The 16,537-nt window shown below is 35.3% G+C and overlaps 1 protein-coding gene across 6 annotated transcripts in view; it reads right to left on the bottom strand.

The window, feature by feature from the left end:
• The window catches only part of SUCO (SUN domain containing ossification factor), a 90,633-nt gene that overhangs the window by 12,243 nt on the left and 61,853 nt on the right, over positions 1–16,537 (bottom strand). For 2 of the 6 annotated variants that reach the window (XM_029935065.1, XM_029935066.1), the window contains exons 16-22: positions 14,108–14,176; positions 13,212–13,302; positions 9,515–10,678; positions 6,654–6,741; positions 3,883–3,987; positions 1,771–1,925; positions 1,207–1,298 (exon numbers count right to left, since the gene is read on the bottom strand). In XM_029935065.1, coding sequence (XP_029790925.1) covers positions 1,207–1,298; positions 1,771–1,925; positions 3,883–3,987; positions 6,654–6,741; positions 9,515–10,678; positions 13,212–13,302; positions 14,108–14,176 — 1,764 coding nt within the window. Of the gene's footprint in view, positions 1–847; positions 940–1,206; positions 1,299–1,770; positions 1,926–3,837; positions 3,988–6,653; positions 6,742–9,514; positions 10,679–13,211; positions 13,303–14,107; positions 14,177–16,537 lie in introns of those variants that run through there. The other 4 variants (XM_029935064.1, XM_029935063.1, XR_003906798.1 and 1 more) reach the window with 3 other exon arrangements.

Here is a 16,537-nt window from a genome sequence, read left to right as displayed (position 1 = left end):
TAGGGGGATCAATCACTGGATTATACTCCTGAAATCATTATTGTGCTATATGCTATTTAACTTGGATGTAAATTTTTAAAATAAAATAGTTTTTAAAAAATTTCACCAAGCTTTACATATGATAATTACATTTTCTTACATGTTAACACTTCAATTAAAAATTTCCATTGCAGGGGCACCTGGGTGGCTCAGTTGATTAAGCATCCGACTCTTAATATTGGCTCAGGTCGTGATCTCTCAGGTTTGTGAGTCTGAGAGGCCAACATCGGGCTGCACACGGCCAGTGCAGAACCTGCTTAGGGTTCTCTCCCTCTCCCTCTCTCTCAGAATAAGTAAATAAACTTAAAAATAAATTTAAAAATTTTTTCAGTTATAATAAAAAATCAGCCAACAGAAAAGAAAAAAGGCAGGAAGAAAGAAGAGATTTACTAATTATCCACAAGCACAAATGTAATGGGTTAAGTCAGTAAAGCTGTGTGAGAACAGTAAAACCAGTCAGCTCAGCAATGATCACTCAAATGAGTTAATCGAATGAAACATGCTGCTCTATACTAAACCCTAAACAGAAGTCAATAATTATTAAGAACGCATCCTTAAATGAAATATACAATTAATTTGGTTATTTTAATACTGCTATAAAAATAAGTCTCTTAATAAGTACTAACTATAAAAGAGCTGATAAAGAAAAACAGCCACTCAGTCCATATTCAGTCATTTGGATTTAAGTACTGAGTGTTACAAGATAATGGAACACTATTATACACCCTGGCCTATAAATAGGAGGTAGACTAGATGTTTTTCCAGAAAGTACCTCATGGTCCTAAACTAGAGACAAAAGGGGTCCTACCTGTACAAGAAGAGGAGGCAGATAAGCACAGGATGCTTATGGGAGCACATTCAGGTTTTCCAAATCTGTTGAACTTTCTCAAACATCCCTTTCTAAAAAGAAATACTTCTAAACAGGAGCAGGTGCAAATAAAGCTACCAATGGCTAATTAAAGTAAGCCCCCCTTCCCCACCCTCTAGGCTTTTAGTAACAAAGATAAAGTGTGAACATGGTAAGGTGGCTTTGACAGAGCACAAACACAAAGGTTACTTGTACCCACTACTCTGTTGCAGATGGTTTCGAACACCATACTGACATTCTTATGCCAGAAGTAATAAGCCAAGTTCATGTGCATGTATACATACTGCACAAAAATCTACCTTCTTTGCCAGTTAACTGTAGAGACTTGGATCTGATGAGTGGGAATGAGGTTCTCCTTTTCAAATTCATATCATCATAGGAAGAGAAACACCTAAAACATGAAGAAAAACCAACACTGAGAACAGGGTAAGCTACATATAATTTACTCTGCAGTTGAGGCTTGATGGAAACTACTCAAAATTAAACATGCCCCAGAATACAAATCTCTAATGTAACACTCCAATTATTGCTATTATGTGTAAAAAAAATTTTTTAAAGATAATTCTCTAAAAGGTGCTATATTAAAATATCTATCATCCTCTCCCTTGGAATTCCACATTCAAGCATCCTTCACAACCAAAACACTTCAAGGGTTTAAGCACTTCCTATTAGTGTTTTCTCTTTACTCTGGTCTACGGAACCTTCCAGGTGCAGGACTATTTCACTAGTTCCAATGATGTTTTAACACTGCAGTTTTAAGACAATCATATGAGGGAAAATTATCTCAGTATTCCTTTATTCTGTCAAATCTCTCAAAAATGTAAACAACACAGTAAAAATGGGAAATAAAATGCTGATATTACCTTTTAGGGCTTGGATATTGATTACTTTTAGGAAGTTTTGAAATATAATCTCCATCGAATTGAGAGGTATTTCGACAACGCTGCATACAAAGCATCAGTCCCAAGACAACACAAAGAACCAGAGATATGACAAGATAGCTCTGTCGATCTGAAACCTGAGAGAAAGGGATTTAAGAATGATTATTATATAGTTTATAGATTATTAAATATTATATTATCATTAAATTTTGTTATATTATTATATAAACATTATACCAGGAAAAAATATAGTAAGATATAAAATTCAAAAGACAAAGCATTTTCAACATTTTAAAATCTATTTCCAAACCATAAAATGCAGAGCATGCTCTTAGAAAATATACTACTGTGAGGCATTGTCTTTTTCTTCTTTCTCCCCCCAATTCTTTGAACATTTTCAAACCTATAGAAAACATCTAAAAACAGCACAATGAACATATGCATGCCTTTCTCCTATGTTTACCAAAGTTAACATTTTGCCCCATTTGCTGTGTCTTTCCATTTGTACTATCTCCTCACTGGGGAGGGAAAAAAATCTTGCTCCTGCCTAGCCTTCGCCATCTTCTAATACTGAACCAGCAATCCCCTAGTTATTTAAGTCAAAAACGTGGGGATCACTCTTAGTTCCTCATTCCACACATCCAATCTTTCAGAAAGGCTTGTTGTTTTCTTAAATATTTCCTGAACACAACTTCACACTGTTCACTTCTAAAATCTCAGCCCAAACCAACATCACCTCACCCAGGTTACTGAAACTACAACCTAATTGGTTTCCTCCTCACTTCTCTTGCTGTTCCCCAAGAGACAATTCTCCACAGGGCAACAAATGGGGACTTTCTCAAAGCGTTGTCAATGAGACGACTCACGTCACTTCTGAATTCTTTCCAATGACTTGCAATGATCAGAATAAAATTTGAATTCTAAATTGCCTACAAAGGCCTACATGACTGGATCCCTGACCCTCCTTCCCCTCATTCATCCTGCTCCAACCATACAAGTTTTTTTTTCTGCCCTCAGACACATAACACTATTTCTTTCTTTTTTTATTTTAGTTTATTTTTTTGAGAGAGACTGAGTAGGGGAGGGGCAGAGAGAGGAGAGAGAATCTCACATAGGCTTTGCACTGTCAATACCGAGCCCAACGCAGGGCTTGAACCCATGAACCATGAGATCATGACCTGAGCCAAAGTCAAGAGTCACACACTTAATCAACAGAGTTACCCAGGCACCCTGCACATAATTACTATCTCTAATCGTGGGTCCTTTGCCCTAGGTCTGTTAGTAACAGGTTTGCTCTGATGCTGGGCCCATGTGGCTGCTGACTCTTCTTGAGTACTCAAGTTCTAATGCCCTGCCTCAGATAAATAAACCTTCCAAAATCACTCTAGCTAAAGGAGCAACCCCTACCGCTCCATTCCACCATTTATCTTTACTATATGTATTCTCTCTCTCGCCCAGGGGAGAGGTGCTTGTGCGGCTCACTGCTGTATGCCCCAAGGACTATATAGCTCACACCTCATATACATTGGATGTTCAATAAATATTTAATAAGTCACTAAAATTTTTGCTTTGTTAAGCAACTGAATAAACCTTTTTGAGCTGAAAATGAAGTATCAGTGGTCTGCAAAAGGCCTAATAGAATTGCTTTATAACACTATTTTATTAAGACCTAAACTATGAATGCCTTGTTTTCTAAAAGATTATCATTATTAATATAAACCTTAAAATGCCACATTATGGGGCTGCCTCGGTGGCTCAGTCAGTTAAGCATTTGACTTCAGCTCAGGACATGATCTTGCAGTTTGTGAGTTTGAGCCCCGTGTCAGGCTCTGTGCTGACAGCTCAGAGCCTGGAGCCTGCTTCAGGTTCTGTGTCTCCTCTTTCTGCCCCTCCCCTGCTTGTACTCTCTCTCCAAAATAAACAAACATTAAAAAAAATTTTATAAAATGCCACATTCTGGTGTTCAGAACAAGTTCTTTATAAATGACAATTATGTTTGCCAAAAGTTCTTAGGTGCCATGTGCTTAAGCATCTTGTCTCTATGACAACCTCTGCACAGGCAGTGTGTCTTACAGCACCAGCAGTAACAGTCACCTCACGTTGTAATTCTGCTACTGTTATCGAAAGGTTTGAAACAAGCTGTGTCATGTTGGTCAACTGGGCCTGTAGTAACTGGATGGCTTCCGTTTGCCGCTGATCCTATGATAAAGAAAGAAATAAGTATTATTTTTGTGTGTGTGCAAGTTTCATCTGTACTTTAAATATGTCATAAATTCAAGTAAAATCATCTGGAAAAATTACTAAGTTCCTCAAGAATAAGAAAACATATTAATAGGAAGCTCTTAATGAATGAATATGGTAAAGTGGGACCAGAAATTAAAAAAAAATCTGAGACTGTTCAACCCTCCTTCCCTTCCCCCTCTAAGAAACCATTTTGCATTTACTGTTACCATGCAGAATATTGCCTAATAGAAGTTAATAAATCACTTTTCAAGTTAATTTGGGCTCCATATGTATAATCCAGCATATAGTCAGCTATATGCAACACATTTTGTCAAATATGTGTTTTTAAACCAAAGCACAAAAACATGTTGAAAAAGTTTTGTAAAATGTTTTTGGATATAAAGCAGGCACATACCAAGCTTTTAAAAGTTCTATTTTAGTGTTAATCAGGATGGAACTTAGGATGCCACATAATCAAAAATCTACAACTGATTAGTTAATGCTGAAATATCACCACTGAAAATCAATCAAAAATACCCATCTTTCCAGCTCTAGATTTTAGAAACTTTTATAATCAACAAACATGCCCTTATTTAAAATATCATCTGCATGTATATTTTAGGGAAATATGCATCATACTCATCATCAGGAACCTATATTTGGGAGACTACTGAAAACTTCAGCTTACTAATGAATTTGGGGAGGAGGAAAACAGGACAGAAAGTAAAACAAATTTAACACTGTGGGATCCTGTATGAAACAGCTACTTAAGAATTTATCATTCTAAGCTAAGTGTTTTAAATTTACATTTAAATAAATTTTGGGGGGCACCTGGCTGGCTCAGTCGGTGAGGCATCTGACTTTGGCTCAGGTCATGATCTCACAGTTGGTGGGTTCATGCCCTCTGTCTGGCCCTAGGCTGACACCTCAGAGCCTGAAGCCTGCTTCAAATTCTTTGTCTCCCTCTCTCTCTCTGCCCTTCCCCTGCTTGTGCTTGCTTTCTCTCTCTCTCTCAGAAAATAAATAAATAAATAAATAAAATATTAAAAAATTAGATTTAAATAAAATTTAAATCTCAACTGTGTTGGGTGGGCACTGGGGGCTGCTGGGGAGAGGATGTATAAAACTATAACAAAAAGTTTCACTTACTTCCATTACTGTGATACACTGTGGTACTTCCTATCCTACTTTAAGATGCTGAAGGTGACTCATTAAACTGTTTCTTCTGACTCACATTTGACAAATACTGATAAATTCCAGACAGTTATAAATATCCATTAAAATTAATGAAGAGTTAATTAAATACTGTGTTCATGGGTCAGAAGATAGGATGTTAAGATGTCAGTTTTCCAAACTGATCTATAACTTCCAAAAAAATCCCAGTCAAAATGTAAACAGGTTATTTTCTGTACAGAGAGTGACAAGCTGATTCTAAAATCCATATTAGCCAAAACTATTTTGAAAGAGATGAACAAATTTGGAAGATTCACACTATTATAAAGATACAGTAATTATAACAAGCTGGTATCTGCATAAAGATAGATAAACAGAACAAAATAAAGGAATAAAGTAATATTCTTGTTTCTCCATCCCCCATCCCACCAAAAAATAACTTTGGTCCTTACTTTGCAACATGTTAAAATTAAAATAGGCCATAAACCTAATGTAAAACAAAAATGACAAAATTTTGATAAGAAAACAGAGGAGAAAATCTATGACTTTGGGTGAGGAAGATTTTATGGAGCAAAGGGAAAATGGGTAAATAGGCTTCAACAAACTAAAAACTTCTGCCCTTCAAAATACTTTTAGAGAAACGGCAAAACAATGAACTGGGAGAAGACATTTGCAAAGCGTATTTCTAATAAAGGACTTGTACTCAAAATAAATAATTCTCAAGCTTCAATTTAAAAAAAAACCACTAAAGGAAGAAATTTGTATGGAACCACACTATAATGTGTCAGGAGTTGAGAGTAAGGTGCAACTAAATTCTGAAACCTCTGACCTCCTCACCTCATCTCTTCATCCCCTAGTCCCAGATAAACTGTAGAAAAGTATAAAATTTCTTCATTGTAGTAACACACTGTAGAAGCTTTTAATAAACATCTGACTACTGCAATACTGAAATCATGCAATACTGAAACTGTTTTCCTTAAAGTCAACATGACTGGACAATGGCTACCACCACTAGTGGTATGGTATCACTGTATAGCTCCAGGCAAGAGATAGAGAAAAAAAGAAGAAATGAAAAGGTATGAGGATTAAAAAGAAGAAATACACCTATTCTTACCTGCAATCAGTTAGACTGTGTAGAAAACCACAGAATATTGGAGTTTAACAAAGTAGTATTAAAAAGTCCACTGCCCTTCTACCACACACACACACACACACACACACACACACACACACACACATTTTGAAATGTAACAGGAATAATGCTCAAGAAAATTTTTTCTAGAGGAGATAGAGAGATATAGATGCTACTAGCTAGGTAATTTCCCAAACAGGACATCCTCTAGCAGGCTTAATCATCACCTGTCAGGGGAAGAAATGAATGAACACTACTTATCCTGCTTACCAACAAGGGCCTACAGAAATCAGGAGAAATTGACATAAAAAGTAAATAAGGCTTGAAGATGACCAACCTGTTCCTCTGCTATTCTCGAAGTATTCTGAAGTTTTACTATTGTTTTATTGAAAGCCTTCTGCATTTCTTCCATTTGTTTTCGGTACCTGAGGAGTAAGAAATGATTTAAATTAGCTTTAATTTCCTATTTATGAATTTATTACTGTAAACACACTTCTGATTTCAATATGTAAGATAAATCTACTCTTTTGAAAATGACTCTAATTGAGACCTGGAACACTTATAAAGGGAAAATAAAGAGACTCTTGAGGTATTTGCTACCTTAGCATCCATTCTATGCATCTCACTGCTGTATAAGATTAGTCATACTATTGATCAATCAATTTATGTATGACGAAAGATGGGGCGCCTGGGCGGCTCAGTCAGTTAAGCGGCCGACTTCAGCTCAGGTTATGATCTCACAGTTCAAGAGTTTGAGCCCTGCATTGGGCTCGGTTATGACAGGTCAGAGCCTGGAGCCTGCCTCAGAACCTGTGTGTCGTCCTCTCTCTGCCGCTCCCCTACACACGCTCTGTCTGTCTCAAAAATAAACAAACATTAAAAAAAAAATTTTAACAAAAATGTATGACAAAGGAACCAAGAATATACAATTGGGAAAGAACAGTCTCTTCAATAAATGATGTTGGGAAAACTGGACACCCACATGCAAAGGAATCAAAGTGGACTGCTCTCTTACATTATATACAAAAAGTAACTCAATGGATTAAAGACTTGAATGTAAGTCCTGAAATCAAAAAATTCAGAAGAAAATACAGGTGGTAAACTCCTTGACACTGATCTTGGTAATGGTTTTTTGGATTTGACAACAAAAGCAAAGGCAACAAAAGCAAAAATAAACAAGTGGACTTTACGTCAAACTAAAAAGCTTCAGCATGGCAAAATACCCTATCAACGAAATGAAAAGGCAACCTGCCAAGTGGGAGAAAATATTTGGAAATCATGTATCTGGTTAGGGGTTAATATCTAAAATATATAAAGAACTTCTACCACTCAACAGCAAAAAATTAAACCCAATTAAAACACTGGCAGAGAACCTGCATAGGCCTTTTTCCAAAGAAGACAGATGCCCAACAAGTACATGAAATGCTCATAGTCACTGATCATCATGGAAATGCAAATTAAAATCATAATTATAGATCACCTCGTATCTCTCAGTATGTTTATTATCAAAAATATAAGAAATAAATGTTTTGGTGAGGATGTAGAGAACAGGAGGCCCCTGTGCACAGTTGGTGGAAATGTAGGTTGGTGCTGCCACTCTGGAAAACAGCAGGGAGGTTCCTCAGAAATTAAAAATAGAACTACTATATTATCCAGTAACTCCACTTGAGTATTTATCTGAAGAAAATGAAAAATACTAACTTGAAAGGATATCTGCACTTCCATGTTTACTGCAGCATTGTGTACAATAGCCAAGACATGGAAGCAACCTAAGTGTTCATCAAAGGATAAATGGATAAAGTAAATGTAGTATCTGTATATAAGGGAATATTATTCAGCTATAAAAAAAGGAAATCTTGCCATCCGCAACAACATGGAAGGATGGAACTTGAGGGCATTGTGCTAAGTGAATCAGAGAAAGACACCTATTGTATGATCTCACTTATATGTGTAATAGTAACAGTACCCTCAAAGAGATACAAACTGGTGGTTGCCAGAGGTAGGGAGATGGGGGGATAGAAGAAATGGATAAAGTGGGTCCAAAGGTACAAATTTCCAGTTATAAAATGAGTTAAGTAATGGAGATGTAATGTGTAGCATGGTGACTATAGTTAATATTCTACAGTATATTTGAAAGTTGCTAAGAGAATAGAAGAATAGATCATAAAAGCCCTTATCACAAGGAAAGAAAATCTTGTAACTATGTAGTAATGAATGGTAGACTTAATGTGTGATCATTTCACAATATATACAAATATCATATCTTTAATCGTATACCTGAAATTAATGTCAATTATATCTCAATTAAAAACAAAAAAATTACTAGTAATTTCTGTGGTTCCCTTAAGGAGGCTGATGGGGCAGGGAGAAGCAGGTATGAGGTACTACGTGGGCACACATGCACATGCACCACACAATTTGCCAATAAACTGTATGGATTAGGAGGAAACCCATTAGGGTAGAATGATGACCTTACTGACTTCTCATTAGAGGCATCTTGGTTGAAAAGGACATTTATTGCCTAGGTGGTTATAAAATGTTGGAAAAGAAGCCCTGAGGACAATGGACACTTGGGTAAAAAAGAGCAAACACGTATAAGAAAAATGGAGAACTATGTCTGGGACTCTAATCGCTATATAAGCGCACTGGCACTATGAGCACAAGAGCATAAATTATCACAACTAGAACTAAGATTCTAAGACATATGAAAGACTGCAAATGTTGTCTAATTCATCCAGTTCAGTAACTTTAGTCTTCACTTATTTAGACTCTTAATGGATATCTTATCTAGTTCCACTAAGAGCTTCAACATCCATAGTCTATACAGCTATTACATATACAGTATAGATACATGTTATATAATACTATAATGTCCTCATGAGTACTGTGGGAACCAAAAAGTAAAAGTGGTTAAAGTTAAATAGAAGAAAGGAGAAACTGACGAATTCAAACTTCTTGTTACCCTAATATATAGATATAGATACAGATAAAGGTATTACAAAACTTAGTACTTTTAAAACATAAAATCAATTCTTTAAGTCCTTGATCAACATCCAAGTAACTTTCTCTCTCCAGCTAAAATGGCACTGACTACTATATCATGAGATAATTAATCCTTTCCTCCTCTAGTCACAAATCATATTACGCCTCTTACCTCACTATGCCAAATGGACTGTGCTAATTATTGATAAAGCTCACCTTTGGCTAAGCTCCTCCAGATAGCGGCCGCTGAGAGACATGTTAACTTCTAAGGCCTTTATACGATTATTAAGTCTCATAAATACCGACTCCTTTTGGTTTGATCCATGTACAAGATTTCCATTAGTGTATCCTAGATCTGTGGAATTTTGCAATTCAGCATAAAAGTCTGTAGCTGTCCTCTGTAACCCTCTTAAAAGGGCATCTTCCGGAGACTGTTCCTCCTCTTTCACTTCAGGTAATGAAGAAGAATCCATAACAGGAGTCAAAATTTGCTTTGGTGTGTCAGCTGTGTTCATTTTGGCTTCCCCATCTTCACTGTCTGGCACAGTAGCTGTGTTCACAGGTGGCACTATTGTTTCAGATAGCTTTGTGGTAATGTGCATGGAGTTTATATCCTCTTTTACAATATTATCCATTACTTCATTAACTTTATTTGTTTCATAGATCACAGTTGGCCTTTCTACAGAACTAAAACTCTCAGACTTTTTTTCTGTTTCATTATCAAGCTCCATAGAACTCTCTAGGGGGATCACTTGAGATGGTGTAGGTCCTGCCTCAAATTTAATAGGCTCAGATACTTCTATTTTAGATAATGAATTGATTTCTGGAGTAACATCTAAGTGAAGAGATTGAGAAAGAGTTTGAGGATGGCTTGGTTCAAGCTCAATTGCATCTGCACTATGATTAATCAAATCACCTTTGTGCAGACTACGTAAGTCACCTGGAACAATAGTTTCAGCTTCCTTCTCCTTACTCTTACTGTCCTTTTCTCCACTTGGAGGTGGCAAGACTGAAACATCCACTGATTCTGCAGGAAGCAGTAATGGTGGTTGAGCTGTCACAAGATGATCTTTTTCTTTCTTCACAGTAGTTCTGCTACGTTGCCGATAAAGAGCAACTCGAACTGAACACCATTTATATATGTATTCCGAAAAACTAGAAATACAACAAATTGTGGTCAGTTCACTGCAAAGTATTTGTGTCTCTGATTCAAACCAGGGTGATGATTCATCCTCCTGTTCACCACTACCCAGAAGGGTCACTGTAGATGGACTTGCCTCTTCTTCTTCCTCTTGAACTAGCTGTACAATGGGACTCTCTTTTGGAGTATCTGGTGACAACAGCTCTGTATCGTGTATTTGTCCTTCAGTGGTTACAAACCTAGAAATACGTATCAGAATTACATTTTACTTTAGTTAGAAATGTAAAGTTAAAATTATGTTTAAAAAAATTAATGTTCCATACATAAAATAAAAGGAAAGCTGAAAATACAGAAGGAACTGAAAACTTTTTTTGGATGAATTTTTCCCCTACAAATCATTTTCATTACAAAAACAAGTATCATTTACTAATGGTAACAGAAAGGCCATTTGTCAAGGATCAGTCACATGACTCAAATCACCATATTTACTAAATGAAACTTACTTTTTAAAAGTATCTATTTAAGAATTGTTTGTATGTGGATTCTAGAACTAGAATCCAAGTTCTAAATACTTTTGAATGCATTTTGTGTATCCAACTTGCAAAAGGTAGCTAGATTTCTCAAAGAAAATTTTTCTGTGGATGATTAGAGGACTTCCAAGGTAGCATTACACACACACACACACACACACACACACATGCATATGCACACAATTATCTGCATCCCTCCCTCCTTATCCCCCCCAAATAATCTTAATATCATCTGGACTAATTTTCTATTACTTAAAGCCAAATACTTAATCACCTTAATATAAATCCTGGCTAATAACATATAGTGCCCCATCTATAACTCAATCCCATCTCTATGCCCTAGAGTATGTATGTAAGGTACTCCCCTACATACATGGGGGATGGACCTGATGGGAACAGTGTTGTAAATTATAATATCCTGGCTCATTCCAGGATAAAAATAATGAATTTCCAGGTGTAGCCCTTACAGCACAAAAAGTACAATCTTTTTTTCAAATAAAGTAATCTGAATACCAAAAGAAACATTTTCATATATAATTTTCCTACTCTGAAAAATTACTAAGAATGAAATGAATGAATGAATGAAATATACTAAGAACAGGCAATGTTTCTGAATAAAGACTAATATCACAATAGCAAAGATAGGAATGAAATAGCATCTAAAAAGCTAGATCTTATTGTCATCTAACTGACAGTAAAACAGTAAATTAGATTATGCTTCTTTAAATAGATGACATATAGATATATAATGTCTAAACATCTTCTATTGCTTACTATGTACCACATAAATTATAACAGTGAAAATGAGCAGAGTCTGGAGAAGGGGAGGCAAAAAAACTAAAGTGAATTAATTTGGTACAAATTAAATTATATACCATCTGTACATACTCTAATTGGAGCTATACTTTTAAAAACTCAAACTGGGGTAAAGAAAATCAAATCATCTCTTCATAGTAACTTAACAGTGACACCCTATCGTGGATTCTTTCACTTTCATTTATTTTCTTCAAAGGAGTGCCATACAATCATCAAAAAGAATTTAAAACATATAAAGAACTTCTAAAAGCAAATAGATTTTATACACAAAAAAACCTAGAAATACAACAAATTGTGGTCAGTTTACTGCAAAGTACTTCTGTCTCTGACTCAAACCGGGTCTGAGTAAAAACTACATTAATGTGATGTTATTTATCTTTCAACATTCATGTGTATGTGTATACATATATAAAATCAGTTTCATTTAGTTTTGATTATAAGACATACTACATTTTGTTAACTGAAGAGGCCTAGTTACATAAATTGAGACTAGCAATCACAGTAGCTTTCTTAGGATCTTTTAGGAATCAATGATACATAATGCTATTATTTTCTTTCTAGTCATTCAATAAATAAATATCGTTAGTGTCTTTCAGAACTAACACAGAATACAAATTTGTCACTGTGTCCTTCAAAGCACAAAAATCTCATTTTTGAATCAGTATGGTGTTTAAGAATTACAGCTGAAACCATACCCACTGCAGGTTTCATTATATAATTCCTGTTCAAATATCTTATACCATTAAGCAGAGGTCTGAGAGAAAGAGTATACCTAATGAAATATACAAAATTTATAGTAACTATAGCCAATTATCTAGTCATTATGAGCTTATCTGTCATAGATAAGAAGTAGAGGTGGCAAAAACCCTTAATCATCTTTGGAAAAGACTGAAGAAATGAGGATATTTTATGTTAACTACATGACAGATATTCCTGCCCAAGGTGCCCCACTGCAACCTGGGGAAAGACTTCTATCAAATTCAGTTTAAGAAACTAAACACTGTAATTGTTTGCTGTGTGACAAACAAGTAATTTAAGAATCACTGCTCTAAGTATTTCAGGTACCTTTATAGCACAGACACTTAATCAATGTTTTAAAATTTGAACTTAATAAAGGCAAACTTAAAATTTGTCCTCAAACCTATACCTGCAGAATTAGGCCAGTTATTTGCAATAAGGAAAAGATTCAGTGTTGTGAATAATAAAAGTAATACATAATTTCAAAACAACAAACATTTGATCTGGAGTGAAGTGCATTCCTAGTACCCAAAAGGCAACTCAAAGATATTTTAAGTGGCTGTGGAATGCCTGCCTTATGATTCAAATCTTCCTATAGATTATTATTTCACACACGAATCCAAAGTATCTTTCTATGTAAACTCAGCTCTCCATTTTGACAGAACTCTAATATCACAACAGAACTTACTCAGGTGACGAAACAGGAGTTGCAACAGGAGCTAAGTCAGGCATTTTAGGTGCAGCTGTGGCAGTGGCATTCTCAGATAAACTTTTATTTCCTATTTTAAGAAAGATACCCATGTTGAGTTTAATTTTTAAAAGCTATACCATGAAGATATTTCACTATAACAAGTAAAGAACTTCAGTTTCTGGGAGAGAAAAAAAAAAGTCAAACAGGTTTGCTACTGCAGACTTTATTTTCTTCCATCAAAGTTCTTTTAGAAAGAAATGATCATGCAAAGTCAAAGCTACAAATAATGCATATTCTTTCTCAACTTCTCAGATAAGTAAAGCAAGTCAAACAAATATAATCATGTAATCGTACATGATTAACATGACTTCCAGACACCTAACTTCCAGAGTTACGAAAGAGAATGAAAAGAAATGTATGGGTCATTTTACGTTTGCACTTGGAACTAAGTATTTTCTAAGAGCACAAAAAGGCAAGATGGTTTCTCCTTGCTATTGATATTCTTATTTGGCATTCTGTCAGGGGGAAAAATCACTTTCTAAATTGAGTAGTTATTTGATAAATTAAAGAAAAGCATGCATGAAGTACCACTGGAGCATCATACGCTCAGGAAAGAAAGAAGCGATAAAATGATTACTTCTATAGCAGGGAAGAGTAAAAAAAAAAATACCTAATTCATGAATTTTATAAACAGGAGGATCCTTATTATAAGACAGAATTTGTGAAATTCAAACCAACAATGAATAACAGAAGATTGGTAAGTTCGTTTGCATCACCTCTTCATTTCTAAATGAAAAATCACATTTCTTGGCTTTTTAATGAATTTTCCTAACTATAATGACCCCTTGAGTATCAGAGATTTATTTAAAAAGACCCATAAAATGATTAGGTACCTTCTGTCAGGTCTTCAGTTTTTGCTCCCAGAATATTAGCGGCAATATTCACCATATTTAGAATGGCATCTAAAACAAAATTCAATCAGAAAAAATACCAATACACCTAAATATTCTTATAAAGCTTAATATCAGATAGTCAAAAAACCATTTATAATGGTCTTTTGGCATTTTTTGGACTAATTACCTTTTTGTCCATCTTACTATAGAAGTCCAATATAGGACACAAATTTCAGACAGAAAGTATAAATCTGAATTTTTATGTTCAGAACTTAATTATACTTTTATGGTAAGGCTTCCCCAGAACTTCTGCCAAAACACTATCTTCAGCACATTACAAAATTCAAGTAAAATTCAACAGGTAAAATTCAACATACAGCCTGTACTGAGACAGGGAAAAAATGTGATAACCAAAATATTGTACAGGAAACTTACTTTTTTAAGGTTTTTATAGTTTAAAACAAAAACAAAAAAAGATTGAAGCAGCAGTTTCCCCTCAATAGGTGATTTTTACATGTATAAATAAACAAAATGGGAAGATTATTCTCCAAAGCACAGCAGAAAAATTTTATTTTCAACTATGAACATATCTTATCTATTGATAATATGGTTAAATTCCAACTTGACTGCATAGAAACAAACTTTTAATGATGTTTAATGGATAATAAATGACAAATTCTTTTGTGAATTGGGTGGGTATGGGAATGGGCAGGTGAAGTCAAAGTCACGACACCTTGATTATTATACATAAAGCAATCTGCATATCTGCTAATTCTGCCTCTCTTTCTAAAGAGGATATTTGGATGATGAGTAAAGTGGTACAAACCATAGTATCTGAATAAATAGCCAAGGTAGCACAGGAGTACCACCAAATACCTAACTCCATAAAAAGCTGGTGCTGAGAAGAGGGGCTTCCTCCTATGACGTAATTTTAAGGAAGATTAACTTCCATCCCCAATGTAATCTTGGATACTCCACTAGACGTTAATTCACAGGTATCAGGTACTTCTATTAAAATATTAAGATCTGGCAAGGGCTACATATTAAGCCTCATCAGTTATTTCTGTCTTGGTTTCCTTTCCTAAGAGATCCACAGGGTTTTCATCACACTTTCAGTGAAAACCACAGGTGTGAAAAGCAGGAAAGGCTCCAAGGGAGGAAAGCTAGCACACTATCTAGAAAGTTGAGAAGAAGCCAAGCACTGTCACCTGGAGCCCATCCTATATAGATAGAGGTTTTAAGGCAGAGAAAGTAGCAGGAAATTTTAGACAGTTTTAAAAGTGATAAACTAGTAGATAGTCAGAAATTTACATAATTATGGTTCTATATATGAAAGATAATAAAGCAGTGGTACTTTGTTTCCAATCATTAGTATAATACACAAAAGCTTTGTACTTGCTTTATAAATGTCTAGGATTATAGGTCAACCTTGCCCTTTGACCTGACAAATTGGTAAATAAAGAAGCAGTGTTGATTCTTAGGCTAAAGCCTAAGGAATGAAAAAAGTGTATTTCCTCACAAAACAAGGTAAAGTAGCAATGGAAATTCTGTTATTTCCCATAAACCCACTTTTACTGTCAACCAGTATTCCAACAGTAGAAAAGATTTGCAAATCATATATCTGATTAGGGGTTAATATCCAAAATACATAAGGCACTGACATTGCTCAATAGCAAAAAATTAAAAATCCAATTAAAACAATGGCAGAGGATTTGAAATAGGACTTTTTCCAAAGAAGACCTACATATGGCCAAAAGACACATGAAAAGATGCTCAGTATCAACTGGTCATCAGGGAAATACAAATTAAAACTACAATGAGGTATCCCCTCACACCTGTCAGAATGGCTAAAATCAACACAAGAAACAATAGGTGTTGGTGAGGATGTGGAGAAAGGGGAACCCTCTTGCTAACTGTGGGAAAACAAACTGGTGCAGCTACTCTGGAAAACAATATGGAGGTTCCTCAAAAAGTTAAAAATAGAAATACCCCATAATCCAGTAATCACACTACTGGGTATTTACCTCCCCCCAATACAAAAATACTATAGTAAAGGTATACATGCACCCTGATGTTTGTAACAGCATTATCTATAATAGCCAAATTATGGAAATAGCCCAAGTGTCAATCGACTGATGATGGATAAAGATGAAGTGTACACACACACACACAATGGAACACTACTCACCCACAAAAGAGAATGAAATCTTGCCATGTGCAACAACATGGATGGAGCTACAGAGTATTATGTTAAGTGAAAAAAGTCAGAGAAAGAAAATTACCAAATATAAGAAAAGGGGAAAAAATGAGAGAGGGAAGCAAATCAAGAGAGAGACACTCTTAACCATAAAGAACAAACTGATGGGAACCAGAGGGGAGGTGCATGGAGGGGTGGGTAAAATAGGTGATGGGGATTAAGTGCACCTGATG

This window comes from Suricata suricatta, chromosome 3 (assembly GCF_006229205.1).
Source record: "Suricata suricatta isolate VVHF042 chromosome 3, meerkat_22Aug2017_6uvM2_HiC, whole genome shotgun sequence".
Classification (NCBI taxonomy): domain Eukaryota; kingdom Metazoa; phylum Chordata; class Mammalia; order Carnivora; family Herpestidae; genus Suricata; species Suricata suricatta.
The sequence above is the reverse complement of the archived record's forward strand: the minus strand, read 5'-3'. Positions and strand labels throughout refer to the sequence as shown.